At 46.2% G+C, this 19070-nt stretch overlaps 1 protein-coding gene across 9 annotated transcripts in view; it reads right to left on the bottom strand.

The window, feature by feature from the left end:
- Window positions 1-566: 566 nt before the first annotated feature.
- Window positions 567-19070, bottom strand: part of LOC310923223 (rho guanine nucleotide exchange factor 6) — a 38542-nt gene continuing 20038 nt past the window's right edge. For 7 of the 9 annotated variants that reach the window (XM_083884404.1, XM_083884403.1, XM_083884406.1 and 4 more), the window contains 13 exons: window positions 17885-18023; window positions 16037-16096; window positions 13740-13886; window positions 12804-12890; window positions 11745-11823; window positions 10736-10869; window positions 10351-10476; window positions 7570-7590; window positions 6671-6764; window positions 5471-5560; window positions 4659-4758; window positions 3787-3841; window positions 567-2879 (listed from right to left, as the gene is read on the bottom strand). In XM_083884404.1, coding sequence (XP_083740530.1) covers window positions 2739-2879; window positions 3787-3841; window positions 4659-4758; window positions 5471-5560; window positions 6671-6764; window positions 7570-7590; window positions 10351-10476; window positions 10736-10869; window positions 11745-11823; window positions 12804-12890; window positions 13740-13886; window positions 16037-16096; window positions 17885-18023 — 1273 coding nt within the window. In that variant the 3' untranslated portion in view covers window positions 567-2738. Of the gene's footprint in view, window positions 2880-3786; window positions 3842-4654; window positions 4759-5470; window positions 5561-6670; window positions 6765-7569; window positions 7591-10350; window positions 10477-10735; window positions 10870-11744; window positions 11824-12803; window positions 12891-13739; window positions 13887-16036; window positions 16097-17884; window positions 18024-19070 lie in introns of all 9 variants that reach the window. The other 2 variants (XR_014592565.1, XM_083884405.1) reach the window with 2 other exon arrangements.

Raw genomic sequence — 19070 nt, 5'->3', positions numbered from 1 at the left:
CTCTGAGTGCTGTGTTTGGGGAAGAAGAGCAGGGTCCAGCCCTCCTTCCCTCATTTCTCCACTTCTGCTGTAGGCTGAGACCGCAGACCATGGCACATCTTTACCAAAGAGTTAAAAAACCCGAGCCTGGAGAAGATGTCATGTCCAAGTGGTGGTAGACCAAAGGAAATCCTGTCACCACACCTAATTGCCAGAAGAAAGCACACACTAACTAAAAAAAAAAAAATCTCAAACAGGCAGGAAGTCACTTATCTATAGCAACTACCTGGTGCAGCAGAGCAGTCTATTCTCCATAAAGCATCCTTGTGAACAGAGTGCACGTGGGGCTAGAGGGATAGAAATGCATCTCCTGCCTTGGGACCAGACGCCCTTGGCCTGCTGCAGGTCTGGAGAATGGTGGGAGCAACAGTCCAAGTGCCAGCATCACTTTTCACACCAGTATTCCCAACAGTAAATCAGAATTAGGATGCTGCCATGGCATTTTGAGGAAATCAGGATGCCCACAGCAAGCCCTGGCTTTGCTTTCATGGCGGAAACAGAGGAAGCAGCTCCAAGGACTAAGAAGAGACTTTTATCCTTCTTTATTTGTTGAAAATGTCAATTAAAAAACTGTTCAAAATAAAAACATGTTAGAAAAGTTGAACTTGCATAAGTAGTTTACAGTAAATAAACCTACATGACAAAGATACAGGCAGCTGACACAACATCCATCTAAAAACAGACTGGAACCTGTTTACAAAGCACTGTAAACAAAGTAAATATAGAAACATTGCTGTCCATCTGGCATGGCTTCTTTTCCTTTTTATTTTATTTTCTTGTCTTTTTTTGGCTTCTAGCTCTTGACAAACACTTGATCCAAAAAGTCCCAGTGTGCCCTCCATCACATTACATCTCAAACATGCATATGTACATAGCATGGGTTTCAACTGAGCCTGGAGGCAGCGAGGACACATATCCACCCTCTCCCTAGAGTGTCAGTGGCCCTTGGTTTGTTCTGCACGTCAGCAGCGCAGTTCCCAGCCCAGCCTGGGGAAGGCAGCAGGGCCAGGACGTACCCAGGGGTCTGGGCATGGCCTCCCTGAGCCCAAAGTGCAGCTAATGATCCAGCTCCTGGAAAACGATTCACAAGCACAGCAGGGCTTGACTGCTGACCAAACCACTCAACTGTGTGCCCAGGGAGGGATGTGAGGAGCTGCCATATGGCTGGGATGCTCTGGGGATGGCAAATATAGCCAGACTTCTGTTTTGCCCTAGAAATAGCTTAAAGAGGATTTCTTATTACACTCCTTGAGATGTTTTGGAGTGTACATCTCCCAAAACACCATTTGCAATGTCCTGGCTAAATTCTAATGGCAAGGAGGGAGTTGTAATTATTGCCTTTGTTATGTCCTTCACAACCAACATAATGGTGTGACTGTAATGAGCTGTGGTGCCTCTGCACACTCTGGGACCATGCTGCCCTGTGAGATAAGTAAAACATCATTAACAGAAAGTTATTTTTATAATGCCATTAAAGAAGGAAGGAAGGAAAACATCAGTTCTAAACTAGGGTATAACACCAAATAAGATAAGAGCTGATACATATGCATGTTGCCTGTGTGCTGTGTTTGAGGATCTGTGCAGGGATCTGTGAGGGTGTTGCACATCCTTGCTCCAGGAGCATCCAAGCTCTCGTCAAAGCATAAATGCCTTCCCTATCTCAAGGGGAAGTTCCTTTTCCCTACCAGAAAGGGAGTGGGGCAGTGTGGGGAGGAGTGGCTGCTGGCTACATTCCCAGTCCTTGGGAAGGAGCAATGGAGAGCATAAAGTGGGCAGAAGGGAGCAGGGGACCAGCACATTTGGGATTGTTTTTTGTTGTCAAGCAGTGTTTACATTTCATACGGAGAAAAGCACGTCCTGCAAGAGGAAGCACAGCAAAATTATAATCTCCTAGGATACCTGGACACTCGATGTGAAAACAAAGCAGAGGGTAGGAATTCTACATCATGCATAAGAAAAGGGATGGGAGGCAGAACAGCAGTTACCTGTTGTGCTAATCAAGAGCTGTAAGGAGGCAGCACTGTGCAAAATACCTTCCTATGTGCTCTGACAGGTGCTCCAGATCTGGCTTCCCCAAGGAATTCAAACATTTTCAGGTTAATTGCACATTTTAATCAGTATCAAGGCCACACAGGAACCACAGTATTGCTGGGCTCTAGTTCGCTACAGTCAACTAATGGGGAAAAAGAAGAAGGCTGGGAAAAAGAAGATGGCTGGGAAAAACTTCCCCAGTTGTGATTATCTGAAAAGACGATTGTGGTGCTTTTTTGGTTTCTGCTCAATGCCTCCTCAGTAATGTTTTCATTCAATAAATAGGTACTGGTGCTTTTGGAAAGAATGAAAACATTAAAAAGTGCTTAAGCTTCTTCTAGGAAACTGATGCCCAAGCCTTTGTGAGCAACAATCACTAGCAGAGTTTGTATTTGCTCCCAGTAGCAGGTACAATGAGGTATTAGTTGCTGCAGATGAATTGTGAATCATGGACCACTTGCTTACTGGTTCAGTTGTGATTGATTGTTTCTGCTTTATCTCCTTACTGAATGGAAGAAAAACTATTTTTTTTCTCTATGTCTTTTTTTTTTTTTTAACAAAATACCCCAAACCAACGAAATAAGGAGCAAGAAGAGGCAAAGATCCAGTTCCACTTCCCAAAAACACACCTGAGGTCATACACCACTGCCAGCAGCTTCTCCACGAATTCAGGCGATCAGGGATGACTTGCGTCCCATGTCCTCCCTGCCACACTCATCTGTCTGCTTCAGCAGCCTTCTCACCAGCTTCTCCAAGTCCTTCCTGGATTTAAGCTCTTCCTCCAAACACTGTTTCATCCTTTTGTTTTCCTGCCAGGTGAAAAATGAAGGAATAAAGATGCAGTTAATGCCCACCCACTTTATGCAGTGAGGTACTTCCACACATCTGCTGCCTGATGCTCAGAGGTGATGAAAGAACAACAGGAGTTTGTGAGGATGAAGAACATAAGTGGATCAAGCCACAGGTAACCCAAACAGCCCTTACTACCTCACAGACCTGCACAGAAATTTCCTGACTTTGGGCAGGCAAAAGCATCCTCCTGGAACCCTAATTTTAGATTGGCTTGAAGAGCTCTTTTCTCCTCTGATGGTTTCTCCCACCTCCAGACTTGGGACTGGAGGGAAAAGGACATATTTTCTCTGAGTCTACAAGAACTGGAGTCCACCAAACCTCTATAAAATGAACAGTCAAGCTGAAAGAGCTTTTGGAATAAGGGGAAAGTTTCTTGTTACCACAAATACCAACTACTCCTTCCCTCTTACTTTCTCTGGCACTCATGCATGAAGGATGAGAGGAAGTGGTCTCCAGCTGTGCAAGGGAAGGTTTATGTTGGATATTAGGAAAAATTGCTTCATGGAAAGGGTTGTTAAACACTGGAAGGATCTGCCCAGGAAAGTGGTGGAGTCACCATTCCTGGGAGTGTTCACAGAGTGTGTGGGTATGGCACTTCAGGACATGATTTAGTGGTGAACATAGTGGTGGTGCTGGCTTGATGGTTGGACTCCATCATCTCAGAGGTCTTTTCCAGCCCTAAAGATTCTATGATTCTGTGATTCAGGGAGGTAAACCAGAAGAAAACTAATGTTCATTCAGGAATTTGCAGGATTGGACCAAGATCAACAAGACTTTTCCTGGCACCAACAAGCTGAAAATGACCCAACACAGATTGGTTGGCTTTCACTTAACTCCCAGGACAAGCAATCCCACCCAAATTACCTGCTTCAGCTCTTTGACTTCATCTTTCAGTGCATAAACTGTGTCAACAAGGCTTCTGAAAAAAGAAATAAAGAAAAGAAATTAGAGTTGGTGTGCAGGAAAACAGTGAAAGCATGGGAGGTGCTGACAGGAAAGTTGCATCCAGATTCTGCTCCCCAAGTATCAGGCTTCTGCCTGAGAGGGGACTCTGGAAACACAGCCCAGGACCATTTACAGGCCTGGTATAAAACTCAGGGCTCTTTTCTCAAACCTCAATGCCTTATTCTGTTTTGAGTTATCAGCAAAGATCTGTGGCTTTGGGTTCCTTATTTATGCTATGGCAGTAAATAGCAATGACTTTAAAGGTGGAAATGCCTGAGCATCTTTTGTAAAGCAGCCTTGATTCCTTGAGATTGTGCTGCAAAAATCAAACCTGAAGCAAGCACAGTGACTGGATTGGAAAGAGAGAGGCTTAACACAGTCATCCGGATGCAGAAGTTACAGAACAGGCAGGGAGCACTCACAGGCAGATGCCAGGCAGGCTCCTGAGGGACAGCAACAGCCCAGTACAACAGTAGTTAAAAAATAAGATCCACTTGTTTGGTTCTGTCCTTGCTGGCCCCATTATCCTACATCTGGATAAGCCATAAACCAGGGATCTAGACTCCCAGAGGGATGCAGCCATGTCAGGGCAGCTGAGATGGCAGCTCTGTCCTTAAAAAAGACAAAATGGCAGTTGAAATTGTCTGGTTCTTTGCCAGAACTAAGGCAGCAGTCAATGACACCAGGCCTCCTCCTCTGTGGAGGTACAGAAGGAGAGGGCATTGCTTTTTAATGGCCTTCCAAAAAGTGACACAGGGATCAATCTGCAAGTGGAGAGCAGCTGCACTTACTTTTCCTCCATGACCATCTGCCCATTGCTTCGTGTTTCCTCTATGATGATTTTCTCTTCCTCAGGAAGAAGGACTTGGGGGATGGAGTCTTTACGGGAGCCTGTGTACAAGAATTATTCATGAGGGAGAAAAAGGGGTAATTTTCCCTGATGCCCATGCTACATCAGAGACAGAAGCTCTCATTCTTCCTGCTCCACCATCAGCCTGGGGGAGGTTGGAGATGTCAGCTACATCCCACTAACCCAGAGCTACAGCAGCAAGTGGAAAATTTTCAAGAGTACTCCTTGCATCTAAAGTTACATCATGACTTATAAATGAAACCATTCAACTAGGGTCAAGAGCTCCCCAAAGAACCATGCCCTCTCTTTTTTCTATGTACCATTATTTGACAGTTCAGTGATTGAATTAGCTGACACCTCACCAGCAATGATAAATAGTTATATTTCCAGAGCTGAAGATGTTCATAAGAATCTATCTACCACGATGATAAGTTGTTCTTAAACATGCAGCTGATTGAGAGATAATATTCATGCTTCCTTTCTAAAGCTATAAGCAACCTGAGATTATCATCAGGTAATCACTAGTGAAATAGCAGTGTCTCATCTGCCCTCCTACCTGCTTCATTCTCTGTGCTTAGAAGAAAAACAATGGCAACTAAACCACTAGGTAGATAAAGCTTCCTTATCTCAAAGATTGAACACTCGTTTCCTAGCATGATCTCATTACTGTATGATGCAACATCTGTTTTTTCCCAAAGGGGTTATCAGTGTTGTGGGCAGAGTAGGAGCTAAGTAATGTGGTGGTGTGCCCACCTGAGCTGAGAGCTTGCTGGAAGCCTGCCCCAGTACAGTATGCCTCAATCACCTTCAGGATCTGAGCATCCTCCTCCAGAGCAGCAGTACCTGCAAAAAAATGCAAACAACAGCAGGCAGAAAAAGCAAGGTACTCTGGCCTTATCTCTCCCAGTCTTTGTTCCCAAGTCTCTTAAGAGATCATGATGTTTCTTTGGCTAACTGTCTCTGAGACTTTGGCCGATCTGTTTTGAGGTCCTTTACATTTTCTGGCCTTTGCAACATCAAGCACCATGACCAAATGGTGTGAAAACTCATCTCCAGTTGTTCATCTTGGCAGAACTTACAGGGTGATGCCCTACTTTGGGTGCAGGCAGCACCAGGAGATGGGCAGGCAAAGCAGCCCTAGTGTGGGAGGTCTGGTACAGCAGCACCAGAGCAGGACCTGGGAACATGATGTGTTAATTTCCAGCCTCTGCTCAGTGCTGTCTTCTCAAGGGAGAGAGATAATCATGGAGCTGTGCATGGCAGCTGGACCATGGCTGGGTGATCATGGCCTTTCATGTAAAGCCCCCAAGGTGTGCCCCAAGTGGGCTTTATGGAACTCTCAGGACACTCCTCTTTGCAAGTGAACACCCGTCTTGGGATGGGGACCTTTTAGTTTCCTGACTCCCCATGGACACTGTTCAAGGACCTGCTGGCATGGCCATGTAAGAGTTTATCCCAGATGTCAGACCTATTTTGGTGACTCTTGATGTGCAGTTTAATGTAGTTTTTAACTACTTGGAAGTAGTTCCTTGGCTTCATAAGACCACTCCAACCCATGACCTTGTGCTAGCAATCATGAGGAAAATGGTGGCATGTCTGGCAGTCATAACTGGGAGGGGAGGAGAGATCTGTCAGAAGCTGAGGACCAGTGCAGTTCTAGAAGTCTTCCATGCTCAGGAGCATGTAGGCTCACAATGAGAGCATCCTGTCACATCCTGCACTGCAAGAAAGGGTGTTTTCAAAGTCCCATGGAGATCACTGAGAACACAGAAATCTCCAGAAATGAAAGTAAAATAGAATCACAGAATGGTTGGGGTTAAAGATCATCTAGGCTTAATCCCTGCCATGGGCAGGGACACCTTCCACTGGAGCAGGCTGCTCCAAGCCCCATCCAACCTGGCTTTGAACACTTCCAGGGACAGGGCAGCCAAAGTGTCTCTGGTCAACACTTACTTTTCCGAATAACAAACTCTTCATCGGATGGTTTTCTCTCAGTTTTCCTTTTCGGAAGAAACTTCTTCATTGTTTTTGGACTTTTGCTGGAATCCTACAGAGAAATAGACTCTTGTATTTAACCAGAACCAAAGGCAGCTGGAACAGTGGAGCAGCACAGCTGGGTGCAGCTACCCATGCTACACACAACACGTTAGAGAGCTACAAAGCAGACAATGACAAAGCTGGGGAAGATGATAGGTTTTGCCCTTCACATGTACCAGCTGTGACCCACTGCTCCCTGGAACAGCAGCTGGAATTGCACCTGCAAGTTTGGGCCAGGACAGGCTCCTCTAGTAAATTCAACTCTTCTCTAAAATCCTTTAGCCAAAAAATTCAAATACATTCATAGCATATTTAGTCTGCTTACCAGCTCTGTGGTCTGTGCTAGAAAACCCTAAAATGTGGTTTATTTAATTGACTTGATTTCTAATAGAAAAGAGTTCGCAAATAGCTCTGCTTCTAAATTCCCACAATTTGAAAGTATAAATCCCCCCTACACACATACATAAAAACCAGACAAACACACACAAAGTTACTGTCTGCTATGAGTCCATGAGTAAGAAACACAAGTTTTTATCTCCTTCACTCAGTTAAAAGTCTTGCTGATTTGGAGAGAATTACTGTATTAGTAGGCTACATGCAGTAAGGATTTAAAGAAAAGGCATGCCAGGAGGGTTAAATACCATAAGACTAAATCCTTTCTGAGAATTGTCCAAATATATTTGCCAGTTTTTACTGACTCTGACAATAATTTACTGATACAACGAGGCAAAATTAGGGTCATGCAAGCACAAGAAGCATTAACAGGAACAAGCATTCTGTGCCACGACAAGCCAAAGAGATGTATCTACCCTTACCTTTAAGATATAAGACATCCTCTACAATGAATATGCAAAGAAAGAGAAGATGAATGTGAGAGACTGATGATTTTTATCATCAAGTCCATTAAATCCACAATTCTAAACCACATTTCAATGTTAGTCCTGTGATTAATGCAGCACACCCTCTGTACTGGTTTTAAAGCACTATCAGCATGCAAAGGAGCACCTTGTCAGGCAAAACTGAAAATTTACATGTGAGATGCAGGGTGAATGGGCATTAATACACTCTAAACACACAGAGAACATGCCTCCTCAGTTAGTAGTGGGTGTCTGTGGATGCTGGTTGACTAAACTTGCAGTTACAACTGCAGGAGCCCTGTGTGCCTGGCCCCATCCAAGCCCCAGGGAGCACTCAGGGTCTGCACTCACACCAGTCATAAGGGCCCCAACCCAGGCCAGTCAGGTGCCAGGATGCTCTGCCCACTCTGGTGACAAGCTCCTAGGACTCTGTCTTCTCAAAGGGGACCTTCCATCCTCACTGAAGACCTGACCATGTCAGTCATCAGCACTGCAACACCTTGCTGCTCCACTGGCAGGGACGGGGATCTCCCTGCACATCCTGTGGAGGATTCCATCTCTGCATTCCACCCCTGGGATGCTTGATCCAGGGAGCCACTTGGCTCTCCTCCTGGTCTGCACAGCAAAGTCTGGAACACTGATGTTATAAAGCCTTCACCTCATGCAAAGCAGCCAGTTAAAAAAAAAAAAAAAAAAAAAAAAAAGAAAAGTAGTAGAAGAAATGATGTGTAAATCTTTTTCTCTTTCCTAAACTGAATCCAGACACAGCACTTTACCCACAGAACTTACCTGTTCTGTCATTTCAAATGATTACTGGGAACAGAACAGGAAAAATGACCCAATTTCAATGGAAATAACAAGAGTGAAGTGCCATACACAAGCAGAGTCTGAGGCTTCCTGAGCACAGCTGGGTACAAGGAAGTGTACACGAATGTGCCCTCCCATCCTACACTACAAGAAGACAAGTAAAGTAACACTGGATGTCTACAAATCTCTACTCTTTTAATCAAACTGTCCCACTCACTTCCCCGCAAGTAACCTTTTAAATTTGTATCCTTCATTTTAACTTCATTATAGGAAAGTATTTGCATGCAGCTGTCAGCATTGTTTATTTTGTGCTCTACTTGACATTAAAAAAAATATAAAATCCTGTGAAATAGGGATTCTGTTTAGTGATTAAGCATTCCAGAGGGAGAAATGGGACAGATGTGAATCTGCTTGGGCCAACAACCAGACTTATTTCCCATCTGTCTTGGCAGGCTTGTACCCATGATTCTCTCCCCAGGCTCAGGTTAGATTGACTACCAGGCTCTGCTGGACATGTTGGCCTTTGGTTTTCTACTGACATGGTAAGCACAGCTTGTTCCCATGGAAACCACATTTTTGACCCTATGACACCTTGCAGGATACCATCCAGCATGCTGTCCCTTGGGACTCACTGCAGGCTAGGCCTCTGTGGCAAAAACCTCTCCCCTGGTTTCATCACAGAGAGTTTAATTCCTGCTACGAGTGACAGCAGATAAGAAACTGTGAAAGACCCTGGTATTAATGATATCACTCCATCTGTGGTTTTCCCCACAGAAAAATTTCTCTTCTACCTCAAACCCCTACCTGTATTTTTAATTCACCATGCAAGCAAGAAATGCTTTAGCCCCATCAGGAATTTGGAACATGCAAAGATTATGGGTTATTTTCAGTCTGCTCAGTTGATATTTAAAAAATTTAATTCCCAAATTGAAATGTGTTACTTTACAAATCCTAAGAAATAAATGCAACAAGATGCAACGAGGCTACTTAAAATCTCTACCTGGAGCAGCAGACCCACAGTCCTGCCACCTGCCAGACTCTCCATCCCTAAGTGCTGGGAGGGCTGAGGGGATCCAAGCCCCCTCCCTGTCCCCACCCCCATTGGGGCAGAAATACTCACAGGGCTGCTGTATGAAAAAAAGGCAGCTGACTAAGATCCAGAGTGCTCACTCAATAAGAGGAACATTACCTAAGATAGTGGTGAGTAATTCTAAAAGCTTAACATGAGGTAGGGAAGGAGAACACTACATTAGTGGTGCAAGGTTACACAGAGCTAGGCTAGGCTGTATTTTGGGTTTTCCCACATCAGCTCCTAGACTGGGATCCTGCAGGTGAAGCCACCCCTCGGCTGCTCCCTCCCAGTAGGACCTTGCTGTGTAACACCTGGGTGGGTGGCAAAGGAGGGTCCAGCCCCACATCCTGTTCCAGCCACCAAAACAGGGTGGAAGACACTAGAAACATGGGCAGGCGTTTTGCCTCTTCCTCGTGGTGCATTATTGCTTCTCAATCCTATACCACTGAGCTGCTGCCACAGCTGGAATATATTCCAGCAGGGAGCAGGCCCCTGTCCAGGCTCAGACCGACAGGAAGGAGAGAGGGGGCAGCTCCACCATGGCACTGCCAAAAGACAGGGCTCAAGGGGACACCCAGATGTGGGACTGGTGACATCCAGCAGCTGAAGGTGCTGGCCATGGCAGCCAACAGCAAACATCCAGTCTGCACACACACATGTACTCATGAGTCCTGCATAGCACGAAGCCTGGCACAATGACCAACATCCACCACAGGACTGGGACCAGATGGGCAGAGTAATTTCTCTCAACATCCCCAAGAACCTACATTTCTGTGCCCTTGCTGTGGGATATGAAACCTGGACACAAGGTCTATGGATTGTGTGAAATCAGGGTCCTGGACAGGAGGTGGGATTATTACCTCTTTGTAACTCAGTGCTGCTGATGGTCTGAGTGGAGGAGCAGGACGGAGGCAGCTCAAGCTCCAGGGCTTGAGGATTTTGGGGGGTTCCAGAGGCCCACGGATCTGCCCAGCTGAACTAAATGTCTGAGAAAATAGATGAGAAGCAAACCAAGACTGTTAACCATCAAACAAGGCAGAAAAGTGGAGGGGGATGGACAAGTGTTAAGATGCCGAGACATCTAAGTTGCAACAAAAATAGGGCAGGACACATGTAAAATGGTACAAGTACAGCATAGTCACAAAGCAAAGTGCAGGATGTGTCTTACAGGTGTTATGTTACGCAGTGCCAGGGTGCTGCTGAAACAGAGAGCTTTGGCAGCAGAGGCCAGGAGGTGACACTTACTGAATGAGGGCTCCAGGACTGTGTTTTGGAGACAGTGCTGCATGTCCCTTTGGTCAGCCTTTGCAAGTGGTCTAGCCATTCATGCAAGTCCTGGCTGGTGCTGCAGGACACAGTGATCCTCTCCATCATGTTCCCTGTGGCAGAGGGTTAAATAACTGTCTTTAGCAAATGGTAGAGACTCAGGAGGAAACACAGGATGAGATCAGCTTGGCACAGCAGGAAATGGCTCCTCAGTTTGCACAGCCCAGTGGCTCCAAAAAGGCCAGGGCAAAGATAGAAACAGAATCATGATTCATTAAGGTTGGAAAAGACATCTAAGATCATCAAGTCCAACCATTAACCCAGCACTGCACGTGTACACACTAGACCATGTCCCTAAACATCTCATCTGCAATGATGATGTGACTGCCCATATCCTGCTCTGGGCAACCACTGATAGTGTGGGAGCTGCAAGAAATGCTAGGGGAACTGGTGAGAAGAATGTGTGAGGATTATTTAATGTTGAAGGTCATTAAACACAATACTTCCATGATTAACAGGATCCTGACACCAAACACCACCAGTGCAAACAGCTGTACAGCAATCCAGGCACTGAGCATGAAATGACTGTATACAACTACAAGTAATGAGATAAACTGAAGGGGGAAATGGGATGAAAGGTCCCTGATGACTAGAACCATTAATCTGTCAATAAACAAGGTACTCAGAGCTATAAGGGATAGCTACTGGATGCAGACAGGGCACACCAGTCCAGAGCAGTGCTACCGGGCTGAGAGATTTGTCCTATACAAAACACTATGGTCTCCAATGGCAGCCAGAGACAGAGCTCCAGGGCACTTGGAGGAGATTGCCTCAAGCAGGACAGAGGTGCTCAAACACTCAGACAACATATGGTAAAAGAGCAGGAGGAAGACCATGGTGAGGGGTTAAGGGGAAGGAAGACCAGTACTTCCAGTGGCTATTGTTGTTTGCACTGGGAGGGCTGTCCCAGGCAGAGGGCCCCACTGACCTGTGATTTCAAACATGTGCTCATTCCCTTCAGCATCTTCCAGCTTTGTCAGTGTCATTCCTGTCAAAGGCAGCTTTCCCTGGGAGAATTGAAGAGCAGTCAGTGTCTGCAGGTGTTGTTATGCTGATTCCTTTCTCTTCAGAAATTGCCATTTAAAATTAATTTGTGAAGGCTTCAGACTGCATGAAGAGTCTCCTTAAATATATGGATCTAGATTTCCCTGCACAACTAGGTCAAACCCCAGAGATGAGGCTCCCATGACAACTGAGTCATCCCTGCCTCATCTGCTGCCCTTTCCCTTCATTCAGTGCAAACCTTTTTTTACAGTCAAGTCAGAAGGATCAATTTCCTCTGGCTTTTTCTGAAAGCCTTCCTCAACCCTCTAATTTGCATGCTGAACTGCCTGCTCAGCTTACTCCCACCTTTGGGTTAAGTAAGAAAACCCAGCCAAATATTTCCCAAATCTTTCTCATCTCCCTTGCTATGACAAATGACACATCAAAACAGGAGCATGTTTTTCCTGGCAGTATTGATGGTTTCAGACAGCTGGAGAAAAGCCAAGTCCTCAACAGCCATTGGATGGTATGGAAAATGGTAAAACACAAGAAATGCAGAGTTACACATAGTACCTCAGGAGTGGAATTTTCATGCTCTTTGCAGTGGGCTTTATAAATATTTTCCAGAGATGGCACAAAACTGAGAGTCAGCTGGCTGGTCAAAATGCTACAGCTAAGTCAGGACACCTTACACACACACACACAACCTGCTCTCAAGAGCAGCAGGTAGAACAACAGGTTTTGAGGGTTTTCCTTTTTTTTTTTTTTTTTTTTTTTTTTCCTAATTTCACAGCATTAATTTACCACATGCTGCTTAACCAACTATCAGGACAAAAGCATTGATTATGCTGGCACATGGTAAAGCCAAGTCCTGGTCCCTAGCCTGGGGTGTTTGCATCACAACAGGGAATTTGAAGGATGCAGAGGACTTGAATTAGATAAGAACAATCTGATTTGTTTTTTTGCACCAAAGACCTTGCAGCTTCAAACTAAGCATTCCTACCTGATAGATGAAACCACTCATCCGTGGGCTGGCAGACAGCATCAGCAAAACATTGGAAAATAACAAGAAATACCGCTCCTCTTTCTCCTGGGGCAATAAGAATTTAGGTTAGTCCAGTCTGCAATCCATCACAAGCACCTACCTCTAGCAAACTGAACCCATCGAAACTGGAATCCCACCCTGTGAGACCACCCCCAACCCAATTATTCTGGCTTTTTTTTCTTTACAGCATCTCATTTATGCACCAGTTTTCCCTGCACAGATTTTTGTCTGCATCCTGCTAATCCTCTTCCAATCATTGCAGAATGCCTCAGAAGGCCTTATGTCCCCCAGCACCCCACATCCCAAACAAGAAAGGCTTTTGGAACTAGATGCTGCACAGGTTTGTTTTACAGGTCCTGCCTTCCCAGGGACAAAAAACTGAGTGCTAACAGGTACTTTCCCACACTGAGCATGCAGCACACATGGCTTTAGCACCACTGGGGAAGGTCTGTGTCAGGCACTGGTGCAATGCATTAGGACCAATAGGACAAGAATTACTCCAGTTACTTCCAAAGCACAGTCAGCTCTGGGATGTGGCATCAGAGCAGCCCCTGTGCTGCACATAGGACATTTTCTAGTCACTCTCATTTCTCAGACTAAGTCACAGGGGAGAAAGAGGGAAAAGAATTTGTTATATGATACTGAGATACTTCTTTTCTTGAAAAGTGTGTGATCAAATGCCTGAAGCTAAGCCTATGAGGTGCCTGACTCAGTCCAAAGATGTGCACAGTTCCATTGCACAGCTCTTCCCAAGATAAAATTATTTCTCAGCATTATTTGTCATCAGTCTGTGGCCTGGAAGGAGAGGAGCTGCTGCCTTGCATCAATTGCCCTTGGAGCAAGAGGGTATTCAGACACAAGGTCTTCAGCCAGCAGAAGGGGCACCACACTCACCTCACTTCCCCCAGACTGCACCATGACCTGGGACATGTAGATGATGTTTCCCATCATTTTTATGTCCTCTCCCTCCCAGCACTGGATGGATTCAGAAAGGATTTGCAGCTCAAGTTGTTTCCTCTTCCTCAGCTCCTGGCATTGTGACTGGGAATCGCAGCAGAGCTTGGTCAGCTGAAGAGCAGGAGCCAACCCAAACCATCCCAGTTTCACCAGCAACACTCACACAGCCCTGTGGGCTCAGGGATGGTCATGTCATGGATCAAGAAAGCCTGCTTTGGCCCCATTACGTAAAGTTTGTTAAAAAAAAAATCACATCTTAGTAATTTATGAAGAAATTATTACATTCAAATGTCCAGGAAATTGCAAACTGCAGTGAGCAAACTTTTCTTTCCAAACCAGTCATATGTCTGAGAGTTCAGGGTTACAATTTCCAAACCAAGACAGCTGCACAGTTAAATGTCTCTAATTTTGCTACTGCTAAGAGGGATTTTGTCTAAACAGCAGAGTTGAACTTGTAACACCGCAAACTCCCCACAAGTCAGATGGGTGTGTATTTTCTAACCAAAATCTGGGAACCCAAAAGCAGGACTGGGCGGTGCTGTAGGTTAGCACAAAAAAGAATCTTCTGAAAGTGCTGTAATTGAAACAACTGCATTAGTGCTGGGCAGCTGGGGACTGGAGAAGCTCCAGGGAGTGACCAGTTTCTCATCAGCTCTCAGCAAGAGAGGACAATACTGACTGAACAGAGTCAGTATTGCTTGCAATTCCAAGCAATACTTTCTTTATCTGACCCCTCTGTCAACAGGGAAAATTTCTGCAAAGCCAAACCGGGGGTGTTTTTACCAACTGCTTGGTTTTTTCCAAACTCCGTTTTTCTGATAGAGATTTTCCTCCTTTCCAGGTCATTGACTATCCAGCTCTTCAAAGAGAGAGGCTGCACTGGGTCTAGTTTGAAACCACATACGTTTGAACCAAACTGCAGGGGTTTACTCCGGTTCTACATTGTACATTTTGATGGCTCCCCAAGTGTCAAAACCCGATGTTGCCAGGATAAAAATCCAAATATAATCCACAGGAGTCCATCACAGTCTGTGCAGAGGCACTGCTGTGAATCAGGGAGTCAAACAGGGAGGAGCAGCAGCTCCTTAGTCCCTCCCTGCCTTTGCTCAGGAGCCTTCCTGGCCCTATAACAGGATCACATGCCCATCACAAGGGGCACCTCTTCCAGTCTAACTTTAAATCCACACTAGGCCTCTTTAGTTGTGTCATAATGACATTAAATTACTCATCACCCAAGTACTCATTTCAAGTAAAACTATCCAGCACTTACAAGATTTCATAAAGCTTAATGACACCTTGTAATTTAAATGAGTTATTCCCCTACTAGCTTCCAGAATAAATGGAAAGGGTGCTGAGTTTCTAAGTAAATGTAACATGATCACTCCTTCCTGTTTTCTATGAACTTTCTCCTCCCCATCTTTTATCTGCACTGCTAAACACTTGCATCTGTCACAAACGTGTGACAACTGTTGTGCTAAAGGAAGGAAGCTGGACCATATCTGGAGTAGTTATAGTGAAAGGCTCTCTGTGGCTACAAAGCAAGAGAGACTAGAGCATTTTTAATAACCGAAAAAAGCTTTTCCAGGTAAAACCTTTGTGCACATGGATGGCTTTTCTCCCTCTGTTTCATCTCAGTGCAGCAGGACTTTGAGGGGTGCTGGTTACAGAATTCACAGAAATAGGTTTGTTATCTCTGACTCATCCCTTCTCTCTGTTCCTCAGATGGCCATGGCACCTGGAGCCATAAATTACTGGAATGTGGTCCAAGCCTCCTAATGCCCATGGAGCAAACCTCAGCAAAACTAAAAGTTACTCCATGGGCTCAGAGGGGAACTTCCCATTGGCACTAGCACTTTGGTCAGTCACAGCCATGCTAATCTCTCCCTCAATGAGCAAGAGGTGGTCTCGGTCCAGGTGGAAAATGATTAGGGAATGGAGGCAACAGGAGATGAAAGGGCCCCTGCTGCCACCATGGTCCACACGTGGCTTTCAGTAATAGAGGAGAAACTTGGAGATCCACCATCTCTGCTCTGGGACCACAGAGCCATTGTGCACTTGCTGCAGCCAGAGGACCAGCTCTAGGCTTGAAATGTGAAATTAAGTTTCTTTGTAACCCATCTTTTCCATTCCAAAAGACCTTTTTTCCTAATGAGGAGACAAATGTCAGGCTTGACTCATTCTTTATGAAATGGAGACCTGAAATGGAGTGCTCTATTTTAAGAATTGCCACCTACCACAAGGGACTTGAAGGATGTGACAGCTTTCAAAACATCTTCATGATCTGCATGCGCCTCCTAGTGAAGGGAGAACAAATTTCTCAGCCATCTGCAGCAGTGGTGCCCACCCTGAGCATCACCCACAAGTCCCACAACATTCAGGGCTGAGCATACAGGCAGCATGGGCTTCAAGAGGTCTAAGTCCCCCAGGTACCTTCCCCATCATCCACTTAAAGCCATGCAATTCACGGATACCAATTTAATGAGTGTGAAGTGGCCAGAGCAAGAGTAGGTATGATTGGACTTAGAACAAATCTGACTTGCAAAGAAAAACCAATAAGAACAGGCAGTGGTGCAGGGTGCACCTTCAGGAAGGAAACTGCCATTGATGGATGGCCAGGTATTCCAGCCACTGCCCCATCAAGGGTGAAAATCCACCAGCTTCCAGGGGGCTTCACCTCTGGGAGGGCATGTCTGAGCAGAGAGCTCTTAGGCCAGGTAAAAGCAGAATGGTGCCCCCTATCTCTGATCCCAGCTGTATGCTACTACTCTCCCAGAATTTTCTCCTGGATCTAGGGCCCTGCTCCTCAGCACCAAGTCCTCATGCCAAGCAAATTGTAATGTGTCCAGGCTGTGATGGAGCTGTCCCTGCAGCCTGGGATTGGTCATCTGGAATGTGGGACAACTGGCTGCCCTGAACAGAGGAAGTGTGCAGTGCAGGGAATGCTGTGGTGTACACCCACACTGCTCACAGCCATTCTCTTCCCACAGCATCACAGCTTAAACCTCAGCCCTACTGATTCACGCAAAAAAACTCCCACACTCAGCTTAGAAATGAAGAGAAATAGGTGACGTGTGTGTCCCTAAATCCACTGCTGAATTGCCTGCAAAGAGCACAATGCATATCCTGCAAGGAGCACATCATCCCCGCACAGGCATGGTGGCTGCAGCCAGGCTCAGCTCAGTCCCTGCAGCTCAGCTCAGCCAGGTGAGAGGGTAAATGTAGGTCTGGAGTGTACCTACCCTGCAGGCTCTCATGCCCTCTCCCATGCAAGAATGTCCCTGGCTCAAGCATAGAAGTTTTAATCTTTTGGCTTGATTGTAGGTCATGGGTAAGTGTGCTGAATTAACTGGCAACTAAATGTGGATGAGGGGGAAAAGTAAACTTGCTTAAAAACAGACTGTTACTTCTGTTTTCTTCAGCCCCTTGCACCACCCCTGAGTTTTGCCTTCCTGCAGCTGGAGTGCACCAGCAGTGAGTAGCAGAGCTCCAATAGCAGAGATCTCTACAGTCTCTGGGGCAAGAAATGTCCTGAAGCAGACCTGCTTCTTGCCAAGGAAGTCTCTGCGGCCCTGGCTGCTCTGCCTGCTCCCAGAGAGTAGCTCTCTACCCCTCTGTCTGTGCTGGCTGTCAGATCCATGTCTGTGCAGCTCTGCTTCCACCCAGGAGCACAGCCCTGGGGCAAGGGGTGGGAATGTGCCTGGGAGCCACAGGAGTGAGTGGCCAGGCTTAGGTATCTCATCAAGTGATAACAAAAACACAGATTTATTCTCAGCTGTGCAAATAAACAGCAGCTGCAGCGCAACCCTAGACTCTGCTTTTACTTGTGCTGGAAATGGCCCACCTTTGAGGAAGGGCAATGCATTTCCACAACATTTCTCAGACTCTTCCATCAGATTCTCACTTTAAATCTGAAAGGTGGATAATGTCTGGGGCACATGGGACACCTCCTTGGAGATGTGGTGAGTACTTTTAGCCACATGATGCTCAGATACCAAGAGGCAGAGGTGTCTCTTGAAGCTCAGGGAGCAGCTCTGGCAGGATCAAGGGGCAGAGCCTGCCCAGTAGCCCCACACTCCACCTACCTCCATGTGCCTCTCCAGCTCCTGCAGCAGGGTCACGTATTTATCCAGCCTCAGGAAGGGTTTGCTGAGGCTTGTAGTCAGGATGAGGATGCCTGGGCTGGCCGCACCCTGGCCCTCCATGAACTTCTCCAGCTCATCACTATAAAAAGAGACAACAACAACGAGGGCTTTCAGAGCTGAGGGCTGTGTTTTGCTGCCTCTCATGCTGTGCTGATGGCCAGGGCTCTGCTCTGAGCTGGTTCAGTGCCTCTTTAAAGGCAGCACAAACTCCCCTCTGAGCACCTCCAGCCCACCACCAACTCCATGGAGCAGGCAGGGAGCTTCTAGCCAAGCAAGACCCTTCTCCCCTGGAAAGCAGGAGAGGATGCTGTGTGGCCACAGGTGTTGAAATCCACGGCTGCTGGGGCACATTGGTGCCAGCAGCTGGTCCCCCAGCACAGCCAAGTGGCACAGGGCCAGGTGTCTGGTGGGTGGGGAGAGGAGGAGGGGTCTGCACAGGCTGATGCTGCGCTGGAGGAGGCTGCAGCAATGCTCTGGGGCCCTGCTGGAAAATGTGATGCAGGTGTTTGCTTGTACATTTCTCCAGAGTACATAGCTTCTGTGTGTCAGCACATTTGCCAAAGCTGATTCTTTGGTTGATTTAGGAAAAGGGGTCAGACTGAGGAATTGCACGAAAGAGTAATTTGGTGGAGCCAGGCTTGTTGTTACACAGAATTAAAGCTGGATTTCAGCAGGTAAGTAAATGCATTGTGAGTTCCCACTGCAGAATGGGAAGACTTAAACACTATGGATGTGGTCCTGGCTTTCCCATCATTGCAGAGAGGACAGCTAACCTGCATTAGGAATGACACAGTGGTAGTATTTTGGCTTGGCACAATTTTGAGCAGGACATCATACAAATTCAAGTGTCTCCTAATGTGGGTCACATTGAAGAAAGGTGTTAGTAATGTGATCTACCAATGGCCCTGAAAATCAACCATTTGGCTGAATAGAAGGTCAGTTAATAAATTGGGTAACTGTGTGACTGGATGACCATCCTCCTTCTGCAGCAATGTGCCCCCCACCACAGTACCACAGGGGAACACTCTCCCATCTGTCAGTGTGTGAGCACTTGAGCACAGGGTCTAAACAGCATCTGGGTTCTTTAGCAAGTAACAATCACAGAAGATGCTATTGCCAGAGCAAA

Source organism: Zosterops lateralis (assembly GCF_965231275.1).
Source record: "Zosterops lateralis genome assembly, chromosome: Z".
Taxonomy (NCBI): Eukaryota; Metazoa; Chordata; class Aves; order Passeriformes; family Zosteropidae; genus Zosterops; species Zosterops lateralis.
The sequence above is the reverse complement of the archived record's forward strand: the minus strand, read 5'-3'. Positions and strand labels throughout refer to the sequence as shown.